The sequence below is a fragment of the Bos taurus genome, chromosome 10, assembly GCF_002263795.3.
Source record: "Bos taurus isolate L1 Dominette 01449 registration number 42190680 breed Hereford chromosome 10, ARS-UCD2.0, whole genome shotgun sequence".
In the NCBI taxonomy this organism is placed as follows: Eukaryota; Metazoa; Chordata; class Mammalia; order Artiodactyla; family Bovidae; genus Bos; species Bos taurus.
In genome coordinates this window covers 9,892,768-9,919,701 of record NC_037337.1, presented here as the reverse complement: position 1 = coordinate 9,919,701, position 26,934 = coordinate 9,892,768, and the positions used below count along the sequence as shown (strand labels likewise).

General features: G+C 40.6%; 1 protein-coding gene across 1 annotated transcript in view; it reads left to right on the top strand.

Annotated features, from left to right (window-relative positions):
- ARSB (arylsulfatase B) overlaps positions 1-26,934 on the top strand; it is a 180,723-nt gene that overhangs the window by 84,230 nt on the left and 69,559 nt on the right. Inside the window, 1 exon segment of the mRNA NM_001101175.1 lies at positions 6,907-7,150. Coding sequence (NP_001094645.1) covers positions 6,907-7,150 — 244 coding nt within the window.

Genomic DNA, 26,934 nt, shown 5'->3' with positions numbered 1-26,934 from the left:
CAGGCAGGAAAGACAGGGAGGGCATTTTAGGCAAAGGAACCCACAGGAACCCACACAAAGTCAGCATGCTCAATTCCAACAACAGGAAGCAGGTTGCCTGTGGCTGAAACACGGGCACGCTTTGTGGAGATGGGCAGGAGCCGATGACCCAGAAGTAGAGTGGAGCCACGTGTGAGGGATTCTAGGTGTTGGACAGAAGCTTGAGGTTTTTGCCGATTGAGAAGCAGTTAGAGATCTTGAAACACACACGTGGCCTGATTGGTTTGGGGCATTGTCTTGCCTCTGATGATAACATGAAATATTCCATATGTTATCCCAAGAGTCCAGGTGAGAGCAGTGCCAAACCCAAGGCAATGGGGCTGGAGAAGGGGGAGGTGGATTGGAGTCCATTTTCAAGGTCAACTGGGCAGAAATGAATGTGTTGGATGTAGGGCAGGAGGGAAAGAGAAGAGCATCAGATGGCAAATTGAGTATCTGGGTAGATATGTTCTCCAGAAGCTTTTACCAGGAGAAGATTGAATTTACCCAGTCCTTTAGATCCACAGTCTCCAAACTTTTCAGCACTGGGGACTGGTTTCCTGGAAGGCAATTTTTTCAGGGACCCAAGGAGTGGGTAGGGGAATGGTTTCAGATGATTCAAATGTGTTACATTTATCGTGCACTTTATTTCTATTATTATATCAGCTCCATCTCAGATCGTCAGGCATTAGGTCCCAGAGGTTGGGGATCCGTGGTTAAACATAGATTAACTCTCCAATTTGCAGTCTAAAAGAATCAACCATGAGTACAGGTCCTTTTATGGGACAAAGAGGCTTCTAGACTTTGGAAATCCTGTTGTCTGCTCATAAGTCGCAGGCCAGTGGGCGGCCCTGTTCAGAGGGAAGTCCAGGCCCTGGTGCAAGGCTGTTGGAGCCCTCCTTGCATTTCGATCCAGGATCCCCAAGTCAGAGTGAGGGGCTGCCTTGGGTTAGCCGAGGTTGAAAGGTCCCAGGGAGCAGCAAGATGGAAATATACGCTGACGGTTCAGAGCAGCCTTCCTTCTACAGCCATGCTGCAGCACTGCACTGCGTGGGGAGGAGTCCTCAACACCGACGTTGCTGTCATGGTTCCATCTTAATTTTTATCAGCTGAATGCGAATGAGGCTTCATTGTCATATGCGTAATGCATTTGCTCAGATCTTTGGCTAACCAACATTTTTCCATGACTTTTTGACAGCTATTTTTGTTCAATAATGAATAATAAAGTGAGATTTACCATCTGTAGATGACAACATTTGTTTTATTTTGACATTTCTTTGCTAGACGGCAAAGATTTTATAATTAGGTTTTTCCTCTGCCAAAAACATTGTTGAAAAAACGTTTTCCCTGAAAAAAAAAAATGTTTCATAGCTTCCTATGCTAGTTGGAGTCATCTTATTTTGATTTGGAAGTTTTTCCTAAGTCAGTTGGGAAAGGAAACAAGAAAAATCTCTCTTGAAAATTAATTCTTAACAAGAACAAAGATTAACTGTTGCCCAAAAGAAAATGAGGAGAGAAAATGAAAAGAATCGTGTTTGAAATGGTAGTGCTTCCATTAATGTCCTTTTGAATTTTAATTTATGTCAGACTTAACAATATTGGAAACCCCCTTCTCTACCTTCTTTCAAGTGAGCTGACTTTATTCTTGTTAGTTTGATCCCTTTTATGTCTAACTCTTTGAAATACTTGTGAGACTATACTAGAACTGATGGGCAGTACCCTATTTCTCAAAGGCCTAAGTCTGAATTTTTTGCTGAGAAGTGGCAACTACCGGCCAACGCCTCCTGGCCAGGTCCCTCACAAAGCTGAATGGTCCTCTTCATGCTGTGGACGCTGCAGTTGGCTTCGTGACTGGGGAGGCCAAGAGAATGAGTTGCAGGTGTGTCGATTAACAGCGCTTTCTCCCTGGAGTGCTCTCAGAAAAATGATGGCGGAAGCCACGTTGATAGCAGATAATAGGCTCACTCATCATTGCTAATGGGAAAAACATCACAGAAGCTAACGGCAAAAACAGCCACACTCACTGCATCCACGCCTCCCAAATAAGACGTGGAAACACCTTCCAGCTCCTACAGTAGCAGCGGAGGCCAAATTCTCTTTACAGCCCAGAGTATTTTCCTTCCTGAGTCATACCTCAAGACTGCTCCTAAAATCAGATTCCAGACCCAGCCCACCTTATCCCCATCACCTCTACTCTTATTTCTGTCATCGTCATCACCCAGCATTTTTGCATTGAGCTCTAACAAATAGGTGGAATTGAAAGAGACATTACCTAATATTTCAAAGGAGTGTATCTATCGAAAATGGATACAACAGGCGTCTCCTACAAGCACTGACCCAGTATCATGCAGCGGCCTCCAACCTTTCTGGCACCAGGGATTGGTTTTGTGGAAGACAGTTTTTCCACAAACCAAGTCCAGGGGATGATTTGGGGATGATTTAGAGACATTATATTTATTGTGCACTTCATTTCTATTATTACTGCATCAGCTCCACCTCAGATCATTAGGCACTAGATCCGAGATGCTGGGGACCCTTGATTTATAGCAATGCAGAGAGCAGAGGGAAATGAGTGCTGTCTTCGACATTCTTGACTTCACAGGTAGACTATATACATTTTCCCAGTGTATTTTTGTATCTCATGAATAGCACCTTCTTTTAAGTTCTGATGCATAGTTATTGGTGACTAGTACTCAGTGAAGAATAAGGAGCATGGGGGAATTCCCTTTATCTAAAGATGGTGCCCCTTGTTTTGAACATGTAGGGTCTCAGATCAGTTCAGTCACTCAGTCATGTCTGACTTTGTGACCCCATGAACTGCAGTACACCAGGATTCCCTGTCCATCACCAACTCCCAGAGCTTGCTCAAGTCATGTCAATTGAGTCAGTGATGCCATTCAACCTTCTCATCCTCTGTCGTCCCCTTCTCCTCCCACCTTCAATCTTTCCCAGCATCAGGATCTTTTCCAATGAGTCAGTTCTTCACATCACATGACCAAAGTATTGGAGTTTCAGCTCCAGCATCAGTCCTTCCAATGAATATTCAGGACTGACTTCCTTCAGGATGGACTGGTTGGATCTCCTTGAAGTCCAAGGGACTCTCAAGAGTCTTCAACAACAACACAGTTCAAAAGCATCAATTCTTTGGTGCTCAGCTTTCTTCACAGTCCAACTCTCACATCCATACATGACCACTGGAAAAACCATAGCCTTGGCTAGATGGGCCTTTGTTGACAAAGTAATGTCTCTGCTTTTGAATATGCTATCTAGGTTGGTCATAGCTTTTCTTCCAAGGAGTAAGCGTCTTTTAATTTCATGTCTGCAGTCACCATCTGCAGTGATTTTGGAGCCCCCACAAATAAAGTCTGTCACTGTTTCCATTGTTTCCCCATCTATTTGGCATGAAGTGATGGGACCAGATGCCATGATCTTAGTTTTTTGAATGTTGAGCTTTAAGTCAGCCTTTTCACTCTCCTCTTTCACTTTCATCAAGAGGCTCTCTAGTTCCTCTTCATTTTCTGCCATAAGAGTGGTGTCATCTGCATATCTGAGGTTTTGATATTTCCCCCGGCAATCTTGATTCCAGCTTGTGCTTCACCCAGCCCAGCATTTCCCATAATGTACTCTGCATATAAGTTAAATAGGCAGGGTGACAATATACAGCCTTGATGTACTCCTTTCCCGATTTGGAACCAGTCTGTTGTTGCATGTCCAGTTCTAGCTGTTGCTTCTTGACCTGCATACGTATTTTTCAGGAGTCAGGTCAGGTGGTTTGGTATTCCCATCTCTTTAAGAATTTCCCAGTTTCCTATGATCCACACAGTCAGAGGCTCATGTGAAATAGAATGTGTGTGTAACAAAGTGGCTTGGATGACCATTTGTCTTGTCAAGAAGAGATGTGAGGTTTCAGAAGAGGTTCTTGGAAGTCTGACGGCAAATGATGAGATTGACTGTCACCACCCAGTGTTAAAGAACCGCTCCCTTCACCTAATATGGCTCAAGACTCTTCCCTCTCCCTGCCTGAGGCCCAAGAAGAAGCAAAGACCTTTTGTGTCAGGGGCTTGGTCAAAAGGCCCCCTGACAGTAGAGCCTTGAATTTCCTGCCCACCAGCAACAGAGACACCCCAGGGGGAGTTACCATCACCGTGAAGCAGCCCTGCTGCTGTGTCATGGGAACTGTGCGCGTGGTTGAGACGGACTGTGTTTATTACGTTTTTCTCATGGAAGTGAAACTTAATGTCCCTAAAAAACCCGCTCCACTCCAGGGACATCAGGAGCAGGGTGCTCTGGGGGCAGGAAGTGCCTGGGAGTCACAGACTTTGAATCCTAACTTTGCCAGTTAATGGCTGTTGGGCTTTTTCAAATCTCTCTCTCTCCCCCTCCGCCCCCCACTCTGTTTCATGGCAAAAGAGTTATAATCCTAGACTATCTGTATTGTTATAAATATTGTTGTTCGGTCCCTCAGTGGTGTCCCACTCTTTGCGACCCCATGGATTGCAGCACGCCAGGCTTCCCTGTCCTTCACCATCTCCCAGAGCCTGTCCATTGAGTCGGTGATGCCATCCAACCATCTCATCCTCTGTCATCCCCTTCTCCTCCTGCCTTCAATCTTTCCCGGCATCAGGGTCTTTTCTAATGTAAGACCCTGATGCTGGAAAATATATGTAATTTCTAACATAAATATTAGCTCCCATTTACTGAGCACTGAGGTTGTGCCAGGTCCCTAGCCAGACAAGTGTCATAAATGATGTGACTTAATTCCTACCATAATATATGAATGAGGTAGAAATGATTGTCTCTACATTAAAGATGAGGAAACTTTGGCAGTGTATTGCCCTGGGTCACACAGCTAGTGAGTGGCTTCAATTCCAGGTCTATCAGACTCCAGATTCTGTGATAATGTGAAATTAAAGCAGTGCCTCATGCAGAGTGGGTGCTTAACAAAGGCTGATTCTCTTTCCTTCCATGAGAATCCTTTGGCTTTGATAGAGCTTGATTTCTGTGTTAGATTTCTTTATGCGTGCATGCTTAGTCACTCAGTCGTGTCCAGCTCAGCAACCCATTGGACTGTAGCCTGCCAGGCTCTTCTGTCCGTGGGATTTTTCAGACACGAATCCTGGAGTGGCTTGCCATTTCCTTCTCCAAGATTTCTTTATCTATTTGTTCTATAGAGCAGCTCTGTCATACTGCCCCCCTATGGTTCATTTGGACAATAGTGGCTTTTAGGAAAACGGTTAATTGAGGTATAATTATAATTCTTAAAAGCCACTATTGTCCAAATGAACCATGGGCGGGGGGTGGGGGGGGTGGGGGGGGCGCAGTATGACAGAGCTGCTCTATAGAACAAATAGATAAAGAAATCTTGGAGAAGGAAATGGCAAGCCACTCCAGGATTCGTGTCTGAAAAATCCCACAAAAAAACAAAACAAAACAAAACAAAACAAAAAAACAAAAACAAAAAACAAACAAACAAACAAAATCCCACGGACAGAAGAGCCTGGCAGGCTACAGTCCAATGGGTTGCCGAGCTGGACACGACTGAATATATGGTCTTCCCCAGTGGCTCACATGGTTAAAGAATCTGTCTGCAATGTGGGAGACCCAGGTTTGATCCCTGGGTTGGAAGATCCCCTGGAGGAGGGTATGGCAACCCTCTTCAGTATTCTGTCTTGGAGAATTCCGTGGACAGAGAAGCCTGGCGGACTACCATCCATGGGACCGCAAAGTGAGACACAACTGAGCAGCTTTCACTTCACTTCACTTTTACATGTGAATAAGTGTTGTTTAAAATGTCTCTAAAATCACCTAAGCGTGTGGGTACTTTGGGAGATAATATGATTCTACAACCTCAGTGTATAGAAGTATGATGTTTATTTTCTACAGCCCAACTAGTTTCTGTCTCTGAGCCCCACCCAGCTGGTCAGATATTGAGGTCACCCTTGCAATTTCTCCGGCTCCCCCAGTGTCCTCTATTCCCTCAGTTGTCTTGGAAGAGAAACCTTCTCTTCCCTGGCACACATCTCACAATGCAGCTTTGTCCTGCCATCTTGTCAAGAAGGGAAGAATTTTTCTCGCAATTATTTTTTCCACCCAACTTTTCTATGTGCCGAGATATTTAGCCCACTGGCAAAGTTTTCAACTTTCACACTTAAGCAAGAGTTCAAATCACCAGGGAGTCAAATGTTAATTCCATGACCAGTTTAAATGTTAGAAAAATTTTCCAGGAAGAAAATAAAAAGGTTCACTCTCCCCACTCACTAGGAGCTTTAGGTTTCTAAGTGAAACTTACTCAGAGGTGTCTTTTTGTGTATCCGGAGGGCTTCCATGGTGCTCAGACAGTAAAGATTCTGTCTGCAATGTGGGAGACCTGGTTCAATCCCTGGATCGGGAAGATCCCCTGGAGGAGGGAGGGCATTCCAGTATTCTTGCCTTTAGAATTCCATGGACAGAGGAGCCTGGCGGCTACAACCCATGGGATCGCAAAGAGTTGAACACGAATGAGCAACTAACACTCTGACTTTCCTTTTCTGCCTACCTGGGTTCATTCTCCTGTGTTACACAAACTTGCACGCGTGCATTTGAATCTTAGTCAGTGCTCAGCAGAGCCCAAGCAGTGCCCTTCACAGGCCTTCCTTGTTCTTCAGTGGCTTTCTCCAGGGAGAATTCCATGGTCTCCCGTCAGATGTGTCCCGTGCTGCCCCGTGGTTATGTCTGTCAGACAGAGGGTGGTGTTGGGTGGGAAGAGGGTAGTTGGTACAGAAGAAGGGAAACAGGAATTTCCCTTTTTAGCTCTGAAGCACCATTTAATAACAGGACACATCCAAGTCTTCTCTTAAACATGTCTAGTGATTAAGCTTGTCCTCATGGCATGACCTGATTGTGTTTCAGATAACGGCGGACAGACTTTGGCAGGGGGCAATAACTGGCCCCTCCGAGGAAGAAAGTGGAGCCTGTGGGAGGGAGGCGTGCGAGGCGTGGGCTTTGTGGCCAGCCCCTTGCTGAAGCGGAAGGGCGTGAAGACCCGGGAGCTCATCCACATTTCTGACTGGCTGCCCACCTTGGTGAAGCTGGCGGGGGGCAGCACAAATGGCACCAAGCCTCTGGATGGCTTCGATGTGTGGAACACCATCAGGTACCGCCCATCTTCCTCTTTTACCTCTGAGATCAGAAGCTCTAGGAGCATCTTGACTGGCTGAGAAGGATTGCTTTTATGTGAAAATGATAGTATAGCTTGCAGATAAAAGATAAAAAAAAAAAAAGAAATGCCTTTACAAATACTGTGTGTATACACACACACACACACACACACACATATACATATATATGCATAATATGAGGAACAACATCGTCCTCAGTGGCTCACCCTCTACGAGAGGTCTTTACAGTGGAAGCCCTGCTAAGAAATTGGATGGGGTATTGTTTGCTTCCTGCAGAGGGTCAGAAGACCTGTCCTCTTGCCCACTAGGAGAATGGAGGACCAAGGCAGGGAGGGAAGATCTGGAAATAGCCTCATCTTCTAGTTTAGATTTTCCCCTTGGATATACGTGATTTGAAATTAAATATTTAATTGAGCTAGAGAATGACCATTTGAATTAATTTATTATTTCCTCTTGTTTTTTCGTTTAGAACCATTTTTCTCAGCTTGCAATGTGCCAAATATTTATCCATATTTTCTTCTAAGTGTTGTGGTCTGAGTTTCTTCCATGTAATTCTTGGACTATTGTGACATGATTTTATGTGTTCCACGAGGTCAGTATCTAAATCAGAGGAATGGGGTTTTTTCCCTCAGGTTTTTGAATCATAGACCTCTTTGAGACTCTGAAAACTGAGATTACAAAAAAATGTACCTAAGCATATGCACAAAAGCTTAGATAGAATTTATTTTTATGGTATTAGATATTGATTACATATTATTTGCTATGTACACATAGAAAATATAACATTCTTTGAAAGCCTCTGCCTCTCACTCATTTTTAATACAAAAATTAATAGTCACTTTATGATAAAAAGGAAATAAAAATTTCCAAGCAAAACAAAACTTGAACTTCAGCTTACTGCCAGCTTTCACTGTGAAGGCTACTGGAGTTTGACTTATAGAAGCAGGAGAAAGTTTTGAGACATTTTGCTATGACAACATATGTGTCAGCCTTGACACCCAATCAGTTTTTATTTTTTTGTTTTGTATTGTTTTGTGGCTAAAGTGTCATAAGCCCTGGGCTGTAAAAGCACATAATAGCCAATGGAATCAAAACTCTGTGGCATACTTGGCCAAATGAGGTTTGAGTTGAGAAACAGTTGAATTTATTTTGAGTAATTTCCTCTGTCCCAAGAGTCACAGAAGTTATGATATTTAGTAAAGTCCAAGTCATTGATGTTCATCCATATTACCAAATTTTGGACTATCCATCCACATTTCACATTTCAGTGGAATTCCACATTTCAGTCTTAAGATTATCTTGGTCAGAAGTACCTTTAGGACTTTGGCATGTATTTACTTCTGCTTGCAGAGGAACTGGAAGTTTGGCCACCCTTAAATGCATATTTCAGAAGGTCTTTCCTCAGTATCAGAGGAGAACTTCTCGTGGCCCATCCTAAAGAGAACGAGAGCTCTGCATCCTCCAGCATTATGTCCGTTGACTGCAGGGCTGTAACCAGAATGTTGTCACCAACAGTATTGTCCCAGTATGTGAAACCATGAGAGAGTGGCTTTCCTTTTCTATTTGGAAAAAAGCAAAACTTCTGCCCAGTATCATTAAGTGTCTGTTTCATAAGTGAAGAGCTGCTCTCATCCTATTCCCATTTATGGATGAAAAAGATCCTGAAAACAATGATTCAGCCCCCACTGTCCCGATAAAATGGATGCTTCTCACAACATTAGGCAAGCGTTCATTCAGTACTGGTGGTGGAGCATTTGGCACCCACGCCTGCCAAGGCAGAAAGCATCCAGTCTCACTGACGTCGGGAGCATCTCTTCCAAAGCAGTAAAAACAAATGGACAGCCAAATGTCAGAGACACTCAGTCTGTGCCCAGAGTTCTGGAACTTTTTTTCAGTAAGACATTTACTTGGAAATACCATTTTCAAGATGATGATAGTTTTTGAAAATTTCAAAAGGGTCTGATGAAAGAGGAATGCCAGTAATGGCAGTAACAGAGGCGGGTATCTGAAAACATCCAGTTTCCTTAGTTGCATAGTTATCAATTCCTCTCGAGTCTGCTTCAAAATACTAAATTTTAGAAGAAACTGCCGTTTTGGAGTGGGTGACATTCTGACAGTCTTTGTAATAGGAGTTCCTTGACTTCTATTTTTCATCTGTTTCAAGATACACTGCATGTTTATCAATTGTAGGGGACATGACCTCTCCAAGTTCTTTCTGATTCTGTGGTTTCTCTGTTTTTCAGCTTGATAAGCTACCTATAGTTTGTTTCAAGTCCTTTCAAAGGGTTTTTGAACTTATTTTATGTTTCATTAAACTTACGTAAACGTAAGCAGAACCCCTAATCATAATGGAAGGAATGTTTTTCCTTTCTGATCAGTGGGAAACTGATCTAGATGTTATAATAATTTTCCCAACCCGGGGATCGAACTGGGTTCCATCCCACACTGCAGGCAGATTCTTGACCATCTGAGCCACAAGGGAAGCCCCTTATTATTATAAGGGTGGTGACAATCAAATATTATCTGATAATGTGAAATATCTTAAAAACTTACTATGAAACTATAAAGACTTTCCCCACCTCATGGATTCAATTTTAAGAGAAATGTTGAAGGAAAGATAAGTCACTTTTCATCCCATTTTCACAGATACCATGAGGCCTAAAGCAGTTGTGATACTTAATGAGCCAAAGTTTAAGAACGTCGCTCAGTCGTGTCTGACTCTTTGCGACCCCATGGACTGTAGCCTACCAGGCTCCTCTGTCCATGGGATTTTCCAGGCAGTAGTACTGGAGTGGATTGCCATTTCCTTCTCCAGGGGATCTTCCCAACCCAGGGATTGAACCCGGGTCTCCCACATTATAGACAGACGCTTTACCGTCTGAGCCACCAGGGAAGTCCCAAACTAAAACGATGCTTTATTTAAAATATTAAGACAACTCAGACTGATTTTTGAGTAGTTATTACTGAATAATAACTTCATTGTTATTATTATTGAATATTTCCCTTTTCACTGATTTGTGGTACCACTTTATGTTCTTATTAGTGCTATGATCTGTCTGGGTGCCATCTGTATTAATCCACTGAGTTATCTGTTCTTATGTTAGCACCTGACTGTTGTAATCTGTAATCTTCTATTAATACAACTTTTAGAGTATATTTATATACCTGGCAGAAAGAGCTGTTCCCCTCCCCATTATATTTCCTTTACAAAATCTCCTTGACAAGTCTCACTTCTCCCTGGTGGTCGAGTGGTTAAGACTCCACACTGCTAGTGCAAGGGGCACAGGTTTGATCCCTGGTCAGGAAAGTAAGATCTCATGTGCCCCATGGCAAAAAAATTTAAAAATAAATTGAGATGAGTCAAAGGCTCCTTAGGTCCATGAATATCTCATAGGGATTATTAAGTGATGTTTTAAAGTAAATCACTTTAAAAAAAGAAAAAGCAGGATTTTAAAATATATCTTATAATACAATGATGCATGAATGGGTAATGATTATGTAATGTAAATTGTATAGCCTCAATCACAAAAAAATAAATGAGATTAACCATGAACATTAATTTGGGAAGAGTGGAGGTATTTGTCTTCTCACCTAAATCTTCCCCCTGCTGGTTGATGCTCTTTTCTTTTTGTTTGTTTTTTTGTAATTATTTTTTCTCTATATATTCCATTTTGGATAGATTCTGTTAGTATGCCTTCAAGTTTATTAATTTTTTTCTTAATTCTTACTCTTCTGTTAAGTCTGCCCAACATATTTTTCTTTTTTGAAAATTTATTTTTAAATGTGATAAATACACATAACAAAATTTACTATCTTAACCATTTTTAAGTGTACAGTTCAGTAGTGTTACGTGTATTCACATTGTTATATAACTAATATCCAGAAACTTTTTTATCTTGCAAAACTAAAACTATATATACATTAAACAACAATTTTCTACCTCCCCCTCTCCCCAGCCCCTGGCAACCACCCTTCTACTTCCTGTCCCTATAAATGTGACTACTGTAGATACTTCATACAGGTGAAATTCTACAGTATCTGTGGTTTTGTGACTGGCTTGTTTCCTTTACCATAATATCCTCAGAGTCCATTCATATAGCATGTATAAGAATTTCCTTCCTTTCTAAAGGCTGGTGAATATCCCACCACATTTTGATTTTCCATACATCCAGTGTTGGCCAGTTGTGTTGTTCCCCCTTTGGCTTTTGTGAATGATGCTGCTCTGAGCATAGGTGTACAAATATCTCTTTGAGACCCTGCTCTCAATTCTTTGGGTTATATACATAGAAGTGACATTGCTGTACCATGTGGTAATTCTGCTTCTAAGTTTTTGAAGAGCTGCTGTACTGTTTTCCGTAGTAGTGGTACCATTTCATATTCTGACAGTGTACAAGAGTTCCAGTTTCTCCTCATCCTCACCAGCACTGATTCTTTCCCTCCCTTAAAGAAAATCTGCTATGCGCCATCCTGATGGGTGTGAAGTGATATCTCATTGTGACTTTGATTTGCATCTCCCTTGTATTTAGTGATATTGAGTATCGTCCATGTGTTTGCAGATCATTTGTGTATCTTCCTTGGAGAGATATCTACTTGAATCCTTCATCGATTTTTAAATGAGATTTTTGTTGTTGTTACTATTGAGTTGTAGAAGTTCTTTATACATTCTGGATATTAACTCCTTGTTATATATATTGTTAGCAGATATTTTCTCCTATTCTGTAGATTGCCTTTTCTTCCTAATGAATATGTCCTTGGATGTATGTCTTTTAAAGGAGTCATGAATTCTGTATATTTAAAAAATTTGAATGCAAGTTATTAGCTTAATATTTTTGAATCTTATATTAATCATCAATAGTCTTACAGTCAACTGTGCAATTAAAAATATTCATAATTTATAGTATCAATTATTTGTATTAAAATATAGTTGATTTACAATATTGTGTTAATTTCTGGTGTCAAAGTTATATATACACATTTTTCAGATTATTTTCCATTATAGCTTCCATTACACAAGTTATTGAATATAGTTCCCTGTGCTATGCAGTAAGTCCTCATTGCTCACCTATTTTATGTAGAGCAATTTGCATCTGTTAATCCTGTACTCCTAATTTATCCTTCACCTCCTCCCTTCCCCTTTGGTAACCATAAATTTGTTTTCTGTGTCTGTGAGTCTGCTTCTGTTTTGTATATGGATTCATTTGTATTATTTTTTAGATTCCACGTATAAGTAATATAATATTTGTCTTTCTCTGTCTGACTTACTTCACTTAGTATGATATTCTCTGGATCCATCCATATTGCTGCAAAAGGCAATATTTCATTCTTTTTTATGACTAATATTCCATTGCATACATTACCGCATATTTTTAAACCAATCGTCAGTTGGCGGCCACTTAGGTTGTTTCCATGTCTTGGCTACTGTAAGAGTGCTGCTGTAAACACTGTATCTTTTTGATTTAGAGTTTCCATCTTTTTAGGATATATGCCCAGGAGTGGGATTGCTGAATCATAGGATAACCCTATTTTTAGCTTCTTAGGGAACCTCAATATTATTCTCCACAGTGACTGCAACAACTTATTTTCCCACCAACAGTGTAGAAGGGTTCCTAGAAAAAGGAACCAGCACTTATTGTTTGTAGAATTTTGATGATGGCCATTCTGACCGATGTGAGGTGATACCTCATTGTATTTTGATTTGCACTTCTCTAGTAATTACTGATGTTGACATCTTTTCATGTGCCTATTGGCCATCTGTCTTCTTTGGAGAAATATCTATTTAGTTCTTGTGCTTGTTTTTTGATTGGGTTATTTGTTTTTGATATTGATTTGTATGAGCTGTTTGTATGTTTTGGGTATTAACTCCTCATCAGTTGCATCATGTGCAAATATTTTCTCCCATTTGGTAGATTGTCTTTTCATTTTGTTGATGATTTCCTTTGCTTTTAAGTTTGATTAGTGCCCATGTGTTTATTTTTGCTCTTCTTTCTTTTGCCTTGGAAGACTGATCTAAGAAAATATTCCTGCGATTTATGTCTGAGAATGTTTTGCCTCTATCCATTCTGGTTTTCATCTCACATGTTGCAAGTTTTCACTTTAGAAGTCCAGCTTGGATCTTTTATATCTTTTTTAATCCAACTTTCTAAACATATAGAATATAGTTTTAATAACTGTTTTAATGTCCTCTGCTAATTCCAACAGCTATGTCAGTTCTAGGTTGGTAGTGATTAGTCAGTCACCTCATTGTGGGTCTCGTTTCCCTGACTTTTAATCTTTGATTTGATGCCAGACATTGTAAATTTTACTTTCTTGGATATTTATTTATTGTTATGAATCTTCTTGATTTGTACTGAAATGCAGTTGAGGATACTTGGAGCCTTCAGGATATTGCATTTATAGTTTATTAGGCATTAGGTCCATGTCAGTGTTCGGTCGTGGACAATAGTCTTCACTGATGAGTCAAAACCTTCCGAGTTATCTACCAAATGCCCTTTGATTTTAAGTTTTTCCAGTCTGGCAGATGGGAGTAGATATAACTATTTCTAACCCTATGTGAGTGCTGGGCACTGGTTCCTTTCATCCTTTCAGGTAGTTCTTTCCCTAGTTTGGGGTAGTTCTCTCGCATACGTCTGATCAGTGCTCAGCTAAATATTCTAAGGGACTTTCTACAAACCTCCAAGGCTCTCTGTGCAGCTTTCTCTTCTCTGGTACTCTATCCTGTCAACTCTAGGGTCTCCCTGGCACCTCAGCTCTCAAGTCAGGGAGTCCATGGGGCTATGCCTCAATTCCCCACCCCTACAGCAGGCCTGGAATCTTACCATTCTCATGGTAATAAGTGAGGACAGTGATAAGAATTCCTGTGTTTCCTGTCCTTTGCCTGATAGCTCATCTTTTGAAAACTGTTGTTTCATATGTTCTGTTTCTCTTTAGCTTGTTTTAGGTAGGAGGGTAGGTCCAGTCTGCCTGTTACTCCATCTTGGCTAGAAACAGAAATACCCAAAGAATATTTTACTATCCTGTTTATTTTCTACTTTCAAATGCTTTTCAAGTCAATCTGGGATCGTAGAACCAGCTTTCTGAAACATAATATTCTAAGTCTTATAACTCTTCCAGAGAGTTTTTCTTCTTTATAAACCTTTGTAATCATATATAGAGAAATTATGTATATTGATCTATAAGTTAATTACTTTTTAGATTACAAATATTCCTTAATTTTCACATTCTCAGTTCCTAATTTTAATTGATCTTTTCATTTATTTGGTTAATACTTTAAAGTAATTTTCATAGAGGTACATAAATGATAAGGTTTTTAAAAAAAATCTTCATATATGGAAGAATATCTTTCTGCTACCTTCAAACATAAGTAATAATTTGACAAAGCTGCTGCTGCTGCTGCTGCTAAGTCGCTTCAGTCGTGTCCAACTCTGTGCGACCCCAGAGATGGCAGCCCACCAGGCTCCCCCGTCCCTGGGATTCTCCAGGCAAGAACACTGGAGTGGGTTGCCATTTCCTTCTCCAATGCATGAAAGTGAAAAGTGGAAGTGAAGTCGCTCAGTTGTGTCCGACTCCTTGCGACCCCATGGACTGCAGCCTTCCAGGCTCCTCCATCCATGGGATTTTCCAGGCAAGAGTCCTAGAGTGGGTTCCTTTGACAAGGAATTATTGTCAAATGTGTTCTCCTCATTACTCTATAGACATTGCTTTATTGTCTTCTGATAAGTACCATTACAGCAAAGTGTACCAGGTTTACCTGATAACAGAAAAGCTAAGATTACAATCTTGGTATATCTGACAAGGTGGAATTTATGTCAAAATCATTGTTAAGAATAATGGTGGAAATGGTGCAAATGATTTCTTCTTTGATCCGTGTGTTTAGACCCATTTATTTTCCAAATTTTCAGATTTTCTCTGTTAGATTATTGATTTCTAGTTTAATCGTATTGTTGTCAGAGGACATACATTTTATTATTTCAGTCCTTTTAAATTTGAGACTTGCCTCACTTTCTTGGAACCTGTGCCAGGTAGTGTTGAAAAGAATGTGTATTTTGTAGTTGTTAGGTATAATATTAGGTTTTTTTTTTTTTGTGATCCAACCAGAAAATATTTTACTTCAGTAAATGAGTTTTAATATATATATTAAGAAAAGTATTAACTATACTTTTCTTAGCTCTGTTATTTTATATTATTTTTTTATGTTTGATTAGAGCAATGTATGGTTTATTCCAGTGGCATCATTATATTAATATATTTATGTAATTCTCTTAGTCACTTTTTAGGTTCTGCTATTTGGTTTGTCAGCTTTAAATGTTGTCTTTGACTTCTACTTATTACCTGTAAGAACATCAACAAGTTATTCAATTCTACCCATTGTCTTACCTTTCTCTTTCAGTGCTATTTTTAGTTGTATTATTTCTACTTTGAGCATATAATATTATAATGCTGTTTTTCTACCCTTGTCCACAATTTTGCTTTTGTCTTAGATCTATAATAATATATTCTGTGCTAAACACTTGTCCATTCCTAAAGTGTTCTCAATTATCTCTGAGTTGGAGGAATTCATTTGTTAATAGATTTCTCAGGATTCTTTGAATTTCTGCCTTGATATTGAAGCCATTCCTACAGCCTTGATGATACTGAAACAGTTGAACTGATATAAGCTCCTTGTCTCATATACTTTTTTTCCTTGAGCTTCTTGACAGTGTTACCCTACTGTATACTTGTTCTGTATGCCCCTGTTGATAACTTTCATGTTACCTGGATCTCATTTCATTTGCAAGTGAGTTGGTCCTTTTGCCTAGAGGTCTGAAAGGTTTTTGTTATCACTAGTATTATTTAAAGTTGAAGATTTTTACTAGATAAGTCTCAAAGGTGACCAAACTGAGTCACTTTCCCATATGCACAGTGGGGTACATTGAGGTCTTTAGTTTCAGAGTTTTTGGTGTTGGTCACTCAGTGCGGGGGCCTCTCTTTCTGGGTTTGTCAGATACAACCTGAGTCCCTTCCCCTCTTAGACCCCTGCACCCTGTTGGGCACAATCCCTGACCCCTTCCCTAGGTGGGAACCAGCACTGACCCTCCAGGGCTTAGATGGCTATTTCCTCATGTCCATCAAGGTTTAAACATGTTCTGTCTCCTGCTTATGTTGTAGGCTTGAGTGTTGGGTAATTTTACTTTCTTTCCTTTTCAGTATGTCTTTTAAGAGTAATGTGTGGAGAAATTCAAATGTAGATGGCCACCAATATCCTATGGAAATCTGGAAATTCACACGTTCTTTGGCTCTTGCTCCAGTGTAAGAAAAATGGGCCTGGAAACTGGAAATGAAGCTTATAAAATGGCTTATAAAGTAAAGATGAGCTACCAACCAGTAGCTCTGCATTCAAAGTCTATGTATATCTAGTCACTTCAGTCAAGTGAATATACATCTATATATATGTGTGTGTGTATACATATATATATCACATGTATGCATGTATGTATTTGTTCGGTTGACGCAAAATGTTTAAGAAGTGATGCAGTATTTTTTGACTTCCTACTTCTCCCTCTCTGACAAAAGAGCTTCTTCTCTATGTCCATAGTTATGCAGTGCTCTGGGGTTATCTCAGACATTTTCTGTTCGGCTGCATCACATTCTAGGGTGTGACCTAGCTGCCTAATTTCTTCTGTTCCCTCCCAGGTTGGTCTTGCATTTGCTGCCTGGAGGGACAGGAGAGGGAAGAAACCAGTGGTGAGGGACGAAAGGTGTGCTGGTTCAACTCTGAAGCCAGCTGATGAGAGATCCCTGCCCACTTTTGTTCAGTGTGACCTCTAAGGCCTAAGTTTTGGTCTTCCCTCATAGCTTGGTTGGTAAAGAATCTGCCTGCAATGCAAGAGAACCCGGTTCGATTCCTGGGTCAGGAAGATCGGCTGGAGAAGGGATAGGCTACTCAGTCCAGTATTCTTGGGCTTTCCTGGTGGCTCAGCTGGTGAAGAATCCACCTGCAATGAGGGAGACCTGGGTTTGATCCCTGGGTTGGGAAGATCCCCTGAAGAAGGGAAAGGCTACCCACTCCAGTGTTCTGGCCTCGAGAATTCCATGGGCTGTATAGTCCAGGGGGTCTCAGAGAGCTGGACACGACTGAGCGACTTTCACTTCACTTTGAGTTCCGTAGCTAGACATAGACAAAGTGAATCCATCTTTTTCTGCTTTCTTTGGGACCAGGTTTTAATTCTTCCATTAGAATCCAGGAATATGCTGTTAATCTCTTCAGCCCTGGCATGAGTGAAAATCCCCTCAGGACTTTGGCATCTGGTCTTCTCTTTAGTTTCCAACACTGTTGCCAGTTTTCCTCTTTTTGTAATTCTTCACGGGTATTATAATGGAAATTGGGAAAAAAGGGATATTAGGTTCTGCTGATTTGCCCTGATACTAACCTGGAAGTCCTACCAATTATTTTTTAATAATGAATAGGAAAAGATTGTAATAAAGGTATGACTCAGTTATTGTGAATAATATTGTATCTTTTAGTGTAGCCTACTTTAATATTTAATGATTCCTTAAAGGTGTACATGAAAAATTTCTCTCATATAAAACTCTACATCAGGTGGATTTAAGTTACCTATTTCCTCACCAATCTTAGTCAAAATGTTTTGATTTCCATGGCTAAACACTTTATTCATGGTAACATTTGCATGTTAAGATGGCTTTTAAAGGAGCATGGAATTTACACAAACCCAATATCACCGTCACCCACATAACAAAGAAAATATATCCTGGGAGTAATGTCACTAGTGTAACGGTTGAAAATGTGGACTCTGTGGTTAGATCTGGTCTTTGCCATTTATTATTTGTGTGATCTTGGGCAAGTTACTTTATGCCTCCAAGCATCAGTTTCCTTGTGTGTAAAATGTAACATTAGTGATGCCCACTTCATAGACACTTTACCTGAGGACGTAGTGAAAGAATATGTTTGAAACAGCAAGGAGCCTGGAACATAGTATCAATAACAACTCAGTAGCTTTAGGGGAAGATAGTAAGGATGATGATAATTCTTACAGAACGTTAACAGGATGGAAGATAATCTGTGGGCGTTTCTTGGATTTTTTATCAATAATTTTTTTTTTTTCAAAAATTCATGTCTGGAAATATTGCCATGGCTATTTCTGTTTCTAAAAATTTGAGATTGTCCTCCAGGGTGTGTCTTTGCTATGACAGATGGTCAGCAGCTAGTGGTAAAAGAAGTGTAGAATATCATAGCACTTCATTTATTTATGGGAAATGTTTTACTGCCCAACCCTTCAACTAGTTGGAAAATGAAAGTCAAAAACTGGAAACTCTATTTATAAATGGACAGTGCTGTGATCTCAGTGTCTGAAACTGTAGACTTTTAGAAAATATTTATAGCATATTGGAAACTAGTTACTGATCAGTGTATCCTTGCCCCATTAAAAAAAAAAAAAACTAACCCAGAAAACATGAAATTTGGGTAAATTAAAATTGAATAATGAAATGGTGTTACTGGTCGGGGCATAGACTTGGATCACCATGATATTGAATGGTTTGCCTTGGAAACGAACAGAGATCGTTCTGTTGCTTTTGAGATTGCATCCAAGTACTGCATTTTGGACTCTTGTTGACCATGATAGCTACTCCATTTCTTCTAAGGGATTCCTGCCCACAGTAGTAGGAAACTAAAGAGAAGACCAGATGCCAAAGTCCTGAGGGGATTTTCACTCACGCCAGGGCTGAAGAGATGTAATGGTCCTCTGAGTTAAATTCATCCATTCCAGTCCATCTTAGTTCAATGATTCCTAGAATGTCAACATTCACTCTTGCCATCTCCTGTTTGACCACTTCCAATTTGCTGTGATTCATGGCCCTGACATTCCAGGTTCCTATGCAATATTGCTCTTTACAGCATCGGACCTTGCTTCTATCACCAGTCACATCCACAACTGGGTATTGTTTTTGTTTTGGCTCCATCCCTTCATTCTTTCTGGAGTTATTTCTCCACTGATCTCCAGTAGCATATTGGGCACCTACCGACCTGGGGAGTTCCGCTTTCAGTATCCTATCATTTTGCCTTTTCATACTGTTCACGGGGTTCTCAAGGCAAGAATACTGAAGTGGTTTGCCATTCCCTTCTCCAGTGGACCACATTCTGTCAGACCTCTCCACCATGACCCGCCCGTCTTGGGTAGCCCCACAGGGCATGGCTTAGTTTCACTGAGTTAGACAAGGCTGTGGTCCATGTGATCTGATTGGCCTGTTGTCTGTGACTGTGGTTTCTGTCTGTCTGCCCTCTGATGCCCTTTCTCAGTGCCTACCTCTACTTGGGTTTCTCTTACCTTGGACGTGGGGTCTCTCTTCACGGCTGCTCCAGCAAGGCGCAGCTGCTGCTCCTTACCTCAGACGTGGGGTAGCTCCTCCCGGCCGCACTTATGCACCATCGCAGCTGCCTGCCCTTGAATTGTTCTGGGCTCCAAAATCACTGCAGATAGGTGACTGCAGCCATGAAATTAAAAGACGCTTTCTCCTTGGAAGGAAAGTTATGACCAACCTAGACAGCATATTAAAAAGCAGAGACATTACTTTGCCAACAAAGGTCCGTCTAGTCAAGGCTATGGTTTTTCCAGTGGTCATGTATGGATGTGCTGCTGCTGCTAAGTCGCTTCAGTTGTGTCTGACTCTGTGTGACCCCAAAGATGGCAGCCCACCAGGCTCCCCCATCCCTGGGATTCTCCAGGCAAGAACACTAGAGTGGGTTGCCATTTCCTTCTCCAATGATGAAAGTGAAAAGTGAAAGTGAAGTTGCTGAGTCGTGTCCAACTCCTAGCGACCCCATGGACTGCAGCCTACCAGGGTCCTCCATCCATGGGATTTTCCAGGCAAGAGTACTGGGGTGGGCTGCCATTGCCTTCTCCAGTATGGGTGTGACAGTTGGACTATAAAGAAAGCTGAATGCTGAAGAATTGATGCTTTTGAACTGTGGTATTGAGAGTCTTGAGAATGGGACTCTCTTGAGAGTCCCTTGAACTGTGAGATCCAACCAGTCCATCCTAAAGGAGATCAGTCCTGGGTGTTCATTGGAAGGACTGATGTTGAAGCTGAAACTCCAATACTTTGGCCACCTGATGTGAAGAGCTGACTCATTGGAAAAGATCCTGATGCTGGGAAAGATTGAGATTGGGGGCAGGAGGAGAAGGGAATGACAGAGGATGAGATGGTTGGATGGCATCACCGACTCAATGGACATGGGTTTGGGTGGACTCCAGGAGTTGGTGATGGACAGAGAGGCCTGGCGTGCTGCAGTTCACGGGGTCTCAAAGAGTTGGACATGACTGAGTGACTGAACTGTTCTAAATGAAATGGCATCAGAGACAACTGTATACCATTGTATATAAGTCTTTAAGAGAAGAAGATGGAGAAAAATTATTAATTCTTTTGTTAATAGAGGCACTTGAAGTAAACAGAGATGTTTGTTAATGGATCCTTAAAAATAAGCTGAATGAATGGAAATGTAATATATTTAAAAAGATACTGAGTCCATGTCTACATTTGATGGAGGAGACAATTTAGCATACTGGCTCTGAGTGGGGAATTCAGGAGTTTTCCTGAGTTCCAAACCCAGTTCCGTCACTGGCCCAAACACATGATCTGGTAAGTCACTCAACTGCTCTGTGCCAAGGTTGTGTCTGTCATAATGTAGAAGATTAAATGAGATAGTACACGCAAAACATTTGCACTGGTGTGAAGCACACAATAAATGCTCTCTAAATTCTAGCTACTATTATTCAAACGAACTTGGCCGGAACAACCTCCACTCTTCATTCCTGAGCGGCTCGGTAGTAAAGAATCCACCTGCCAATGCAGGAGATCCTGGATCAATCCCTGAGTCAGGAATATCCTCTGGAAGAGGAAATGGCAACCCACTCCAGTATTCATGCCTGAAAAATCCCATGGACAAAGGAGCCTGGGGGGCTACAGTCCATGGGATCACAGAGTCGGACATGCCTGAGCACACGCGCCATACCAGTGGGTACGTTACAGCTCTTTGTCTTTGCATAAATCTTCCTGTCACGGCACTTACCCGTGACCATCATCGTCTGCTAGGGCAGGTTGTGAGCACTGTGCAGGAAGAAAGAACTCTGAACAGTCCCCTAGGCGCCTAGCTTAAAGACGCTGATTAGATGGCTCTGTTTCATTCCTATCAGCCTGGAGCCCAAACATTTGCCCTAATAAAAACACCTGCTATAATAAAATCAGGGCATTTCATGAACTTGTGTGATTACTGGAAAATCATTTTCCATTAACATCATCAGTCATTATTTATAGATTTACATTTTGCAAATGTAATCAACAGTTTAATGAAGATAATATTGCACATACAGCTAAACTATACCATATGCTTAATTCAAAACATTGGGGAAATTCCTAGATAACAAATTGCAATGTATCCTTTTTTATATGCAGTTCATGACTGGACTGTGTGACTTGGCTGTATTTGACACTGATGCTTTTCTCAAAAGAGACTTTCACTTGGAAGAAGTTATAGCTACATCAGTGCATTTCTAAGGGGAACTCTTGCCAAGAAAGAGGGAAAGATAGGATTATTAATGTTCCATTGTTTTACATATTATTCATGTAGCTTATCTAGGCTGTAGTCTTGTATCTGTGATTGTATTCTTTCCATGTTTACAGAGTCAGGATCTGAATTCTGCAACAAAAGGTGTTGTCATTGTTTTTAAGCTACCAGCTTATTCAGTTCAGTTCAGTCACTCAGTCATGTCCGACTCTTTGCGATCCCATGGGCTACAGCATGCCAGGCCTCCCTGTCCATCACCAACTCCCAGAGTTTACTCACACCCATGTCCATTGAGTTGGTGATGCTATCCAACCATCTCATCCTCTGTCGTCCCCTTCTCTTCCTACCTTCAGTCTTTCCCAGCATCAGGATCTTTTCCAATGAGTCAGTTCTTCACATCAGGTGGCCAAAGTATTGGAGTTTCAGCTTTAGCATCAGTCCTTCCAATGAACACCCAGGACTGATTTCCTTTAGGATGGACTGGTTGGATCTCCTCACAGTCCAAGGGACTCTCAAGAGTCTTCTCTAACACCACAGTTCAAAAGCATCAATTCTTCAGCACTCAGCTTTCTTTGTAGTCCAACTCTCACATCCATACATGACCACTGGAAAAACAATAGCTTTGACTAGAAAGACCTTTGTTGGCAAAGTAATGTCTCTGCTATTTAATATGCTGTTTAGGTTGGTCATAACTTTTCTTCTAAGGAGCAAGCGTCTTTTAATTTCATGGCTACAGTCACCATCTGCAGTGATTTTGGAGCCCCCCAAAATTAAGTCTCTCACTATTTCCACAGTTTCCCATCTATTTGCCATGAAGTGATGGGACCGGATGCCATGATCTTAGTTTTCTGAATGTTGAGTTTTAAGCCAACTTTTTCACTCTCCTCTTTCACTTTCATCAAGAGACTCTTTAGTTCTTCAGTTTCTGCCATAAGGGTGGTGTCACCTGCATATCTGAGGTTATTGATATTTCTCCCGGCAATCTTGATTCCAGCTTGTGCTTCATCCAACCCAGCGTTTCTCGGTAAGTTAAATAAGCAGGGTGACAATATATAGCCCTAATGTACTCCTTTCCTGATTTGGAACCAGTCTGTTGTTCCATGTCCAGTTCTAACTATTGCTTCCTGACCTGCATACAGATTTCTTGGGAGGCAGGTCAGGTGGTCTGGTATTCCCATCTCTTGAAGAATTTTCCACAGTTTGTTGTGATTCACACAGTCAAAGGCTTTGGTGTAGTCAATAAAGCATATGTTTTCCTGGAATTCTCTTGCTTTTTCTGTGATCCAACAGATGTTGGCATTTTGATCTCTAGTTCCTCTGCCTTTTCTAAATCCAGCTTGAACATCTAGAAGTTCATGGTTCACATACTGTTGAAGCCTAGCTTGGAGAATTTTGAGCATTACTCTGCTAGCATGTGAAATGAGTGCAATTGTGTGGTAGTTTGAGCATTCTTTGGCATTGCCCTTCTTTGGGATTCGAATGAAAACTGACCTTTTCCAGTCCTGTGGCTGCTACTGAGTTTTCCAAATTTGCTACCATATTGAGTGCAGCACTTTCACAGCATCATCTTTTAGGATTTGAAATAGCTCAACTGGAATTCCATCACCTCCACTAGCTTTATTTGTAGCCATACTTCCAAAGGCCCACTTGACTTTGCATTCCAAGATGTCTGGCTCTAGGTGAGGGATCATACCATAGTGATTATCTGGGTCGTGAAGATCTTTTTTGTATAGTTCTTCTGTGTATTTTTGCCACCTCTTCTTAATATCTTCTGCTTCTGTTAGGTCTATGCCATTTCTGTCCTTTATTATGCCCATCTTTGCAGGAAATATTCCCTTGGTATCTCTAATTTTCTTAAAGAGATCTCTAGTCTTTCAGTACTCACTATGTAGCCCAAGCACTTTGCATATGTTTCCCTGCTTAATCCTTATACAGCCTTGTAAGTAGGTACTTTTGTCCACCTCCTGCTAGAGAGAAAAACAAGGCTCAAGTTTATATAATCTTGTGGAGTTGAGATGCAGACCCTGAAAGGCTACGCTCTTAAAGACAGTGCAGGGCTTCACATGAACAGTGAAGCGTTCAGAAATGGTGGAGGGGAGGCTGTAAAACACGGAAGCAATTGACACTGTCCGCTTTCTAGTGCTTTCTTTGTGTGGAAATGAAACTTTTGGAAAGTGTGATATCCAAAAGAATCATGAAAAACCACAATAATTGTAGCATTACCTATAAATACATATCAATAGATACGTTAGAAGATAAAAGTTACCATGGTATAACAGTGATCAATCCCATGAACATTTAATGAGTTTTATTTGGCCATTATTTATTCTGCAAAGATTGTGATGATTATACAGTTGATATTGCTGAAAACTGTTTTGAATATAGAAAACATTTCCCCCACCCCATAGCTCACTTTGTTGCACACACCTTTATGGAAGAAATTGTATCATATGCTAAAAGTTTGTGTTCAAGGTACTTATTCAAGGGCATATAAAAGAAATGGATGTAGGAAGTTATCAATATCCTTCATCAAAAGGATGAATGAAGTTTCCTTCCTTTCAAGAAGGAAAGGAAGTCTTATAGAATTATACATGGGCTCATTACATAAATATCCTAAAAACTTAGCCCTCATCTTTTTGTTCTACAAAAAAAAATCAAGAATTTAGAATATATAATCAGATGTGGTGCCCTCAGATAGCAAGGCTTGAGATTGGTGATTCTCATCCTAAACTGTGTGGGAGAATCAGCTGTATTTATGTGTACATATGTCTATGTTTCGGAGAAGGCAATGGCACCCCACTCCAGTACTCTTGCCTGGAAAATACCATGGATGGAGGAGCCTGGTGGGCTGCAGTCCATGGGATCGCTAAGAGTCGGACACGACTGAGCTACTTCACTTTCACTTCTCACTTTCATGCATTGGAGAAGGAAATGGCAACCCACTCCAGTGTTCTTGCCTGGAGAATCCCAGGGATGGGGGAGCCTGGTGGCTGCCGTCTATGGGGTCGCACAGAGTCGGACACGACTGAAGTGACTTAGCAGCAGCAGCAGCATGTGTATGTTTGTTATTGAAGTATAGTTACTGTACAATATTATATAAATTATAAGTATATACTTTATATAATAGAGATTAAATTATAAGTATATAATTTATATAACAGAGATTCACAATTTTTGTAGAGACTCACCATTTTTGAAGGTTATTTTCCACTTGTAGTTATTATAAAATGTTGGTTATATCGCCTATGTTGTACAATGTATTCTTGTAGCTTGCATACAAGAATACTATACATAATAGTTTGTACCTCCAGTCCCTCCTTCCCTCTCCCCACTGACAGCTGCTACTTTGTTCTATTGTTCTATATGTCTGTGAGTCCACTCCTTTCTTGTTATATTCACTAGTTTGTTGTATTTTTTTATTTTTAAATTGAAGTATAGTTGATTTACAATATTGTATTGGTTTCTGATGTACAGCAAAGTGATTCATATATATATGTATATATTTTTCTTTTTCAAATTCCTTTCCATTATAGGTTATTACAAGATGCTGCATGTAGTTCCCTGTGCTGTATAGTAGGACCTTGTTGTTTATCTGTTTTATGTATGGTCAGTTCAGTTCAGTCGCTCAGTCGCGTCCGACTCTTTGCAACCCCATGAATCGCAGCACGCCAGGCCTCCCTGTCCATCACCAACTTCCGGAGTTCACTCAGACTCACGTCCATTGAGTCAGTGATGCCATCCAGCCATCTAATCTTCTGTCGTCCCCTTCTCCTCCTGCCCCCAATCCCTCCCAGCATCAGAGTCTTTTCCAATGAGTCAACTCTTCGCATGAGGTGGCCAGAGTACTGGAGTTTCAGCTTTAGCATCATTCCTTCCAAAGAATACCCCGGACTTATCTCCTTTAGGGTGGACTGGTTGGATCTCCTTGCAGTCCAAGGGACTCTCAAGAGTCTTCTCCAACACCACAGTTCAAAAGCATCAATTCTTTGGCGCTCAGCTTTCTTCACAGTCCAACTCTCACATCCATACATGACCACTGGAAAAACCATAGCCTTGACTACACGATGGTAGTTTGTATCTAACAGTCCCAAACTCCTCATTGACCCCTCCTTACCCCTTTCCCTTTTAGTCACCATAAATATTTTTTCTGTGTCTGTGAGTCTGTTTCTGTTTTGTATATAAATTCATTTGTATAATTTTTTAGATTCCACATATAAGGGATATCACATTTTTGTCTTCTGTCTTACTTCACTTAGTATGGTATCCATGTTGATGCAAATGGCATTATTTCATTCTTTTTTATGACTATGTAATATTCTGTTGTGTAATACATATCCATATATGCCACATTTTATTTATGTACATATGTGTTCATCTCTCAGTAAACACTAGGTTGGTTCTACATCTTGGCTATTATAAATAGTGCTGCTATGAACACTGTGCTGCTATCTTTTTGAATTAGAGTTTTCATCTTTTCAGGATATAAGCCCAGGCACGGGATTGTTGAATCGTATTGCCACTCTATTTTTAGCTTTCTAAGGAACCTCTATACTGTTTCTCATAGTGGCTGCACCAATTTACATTCTAACCAGCAGTGTAGAAAGGTTTGCTTTTCTCCACACCCTCTCTAACACTTATTATTCTTAAGACGTTTTAATGATAATCATTTTGACCAGTGTGATGTGATGCCTTATTGTGGTTTTGATTTGTGTTTCTCTAACAACTAGCGATATTGAGCATTTTTTCATGTGCCTATTGACCATTTTTATGTCTTCTTTGGAGAAATATCTATTTAGGTCTTATGCCTATTGTTCAATTACATTGTTTGGTTTTTTGTTACTGAATTATATACTGAGTTTGTATATTTTGGAAATTAAGCCCTTGTCAGTAGCATCATTTGCAAATATTTTCTCCCATTATATAGGTTGTCTTTTCATTTTATTGATGGTTTTCTTTGCTGCAAAAGCTTATAAGTTTGATTAGGTCCCATTTGTTTCTTTCTGCTTTCATTCACTGCCCTGGGAGACTGACCTAAGAAAATATTGGTACAATTTATATCAGAGAATGCTTTGCCTATATTATCTTCTAGGAATTTTATGGTATCATGTCTTCTATTTAAGTCTTTAAGGAACTTTCGGTTTATTATTGTGTGTGGTGTGAGGGAGTATTCGAACTTCAGTGATTTACATGCAGCTGCCCAGC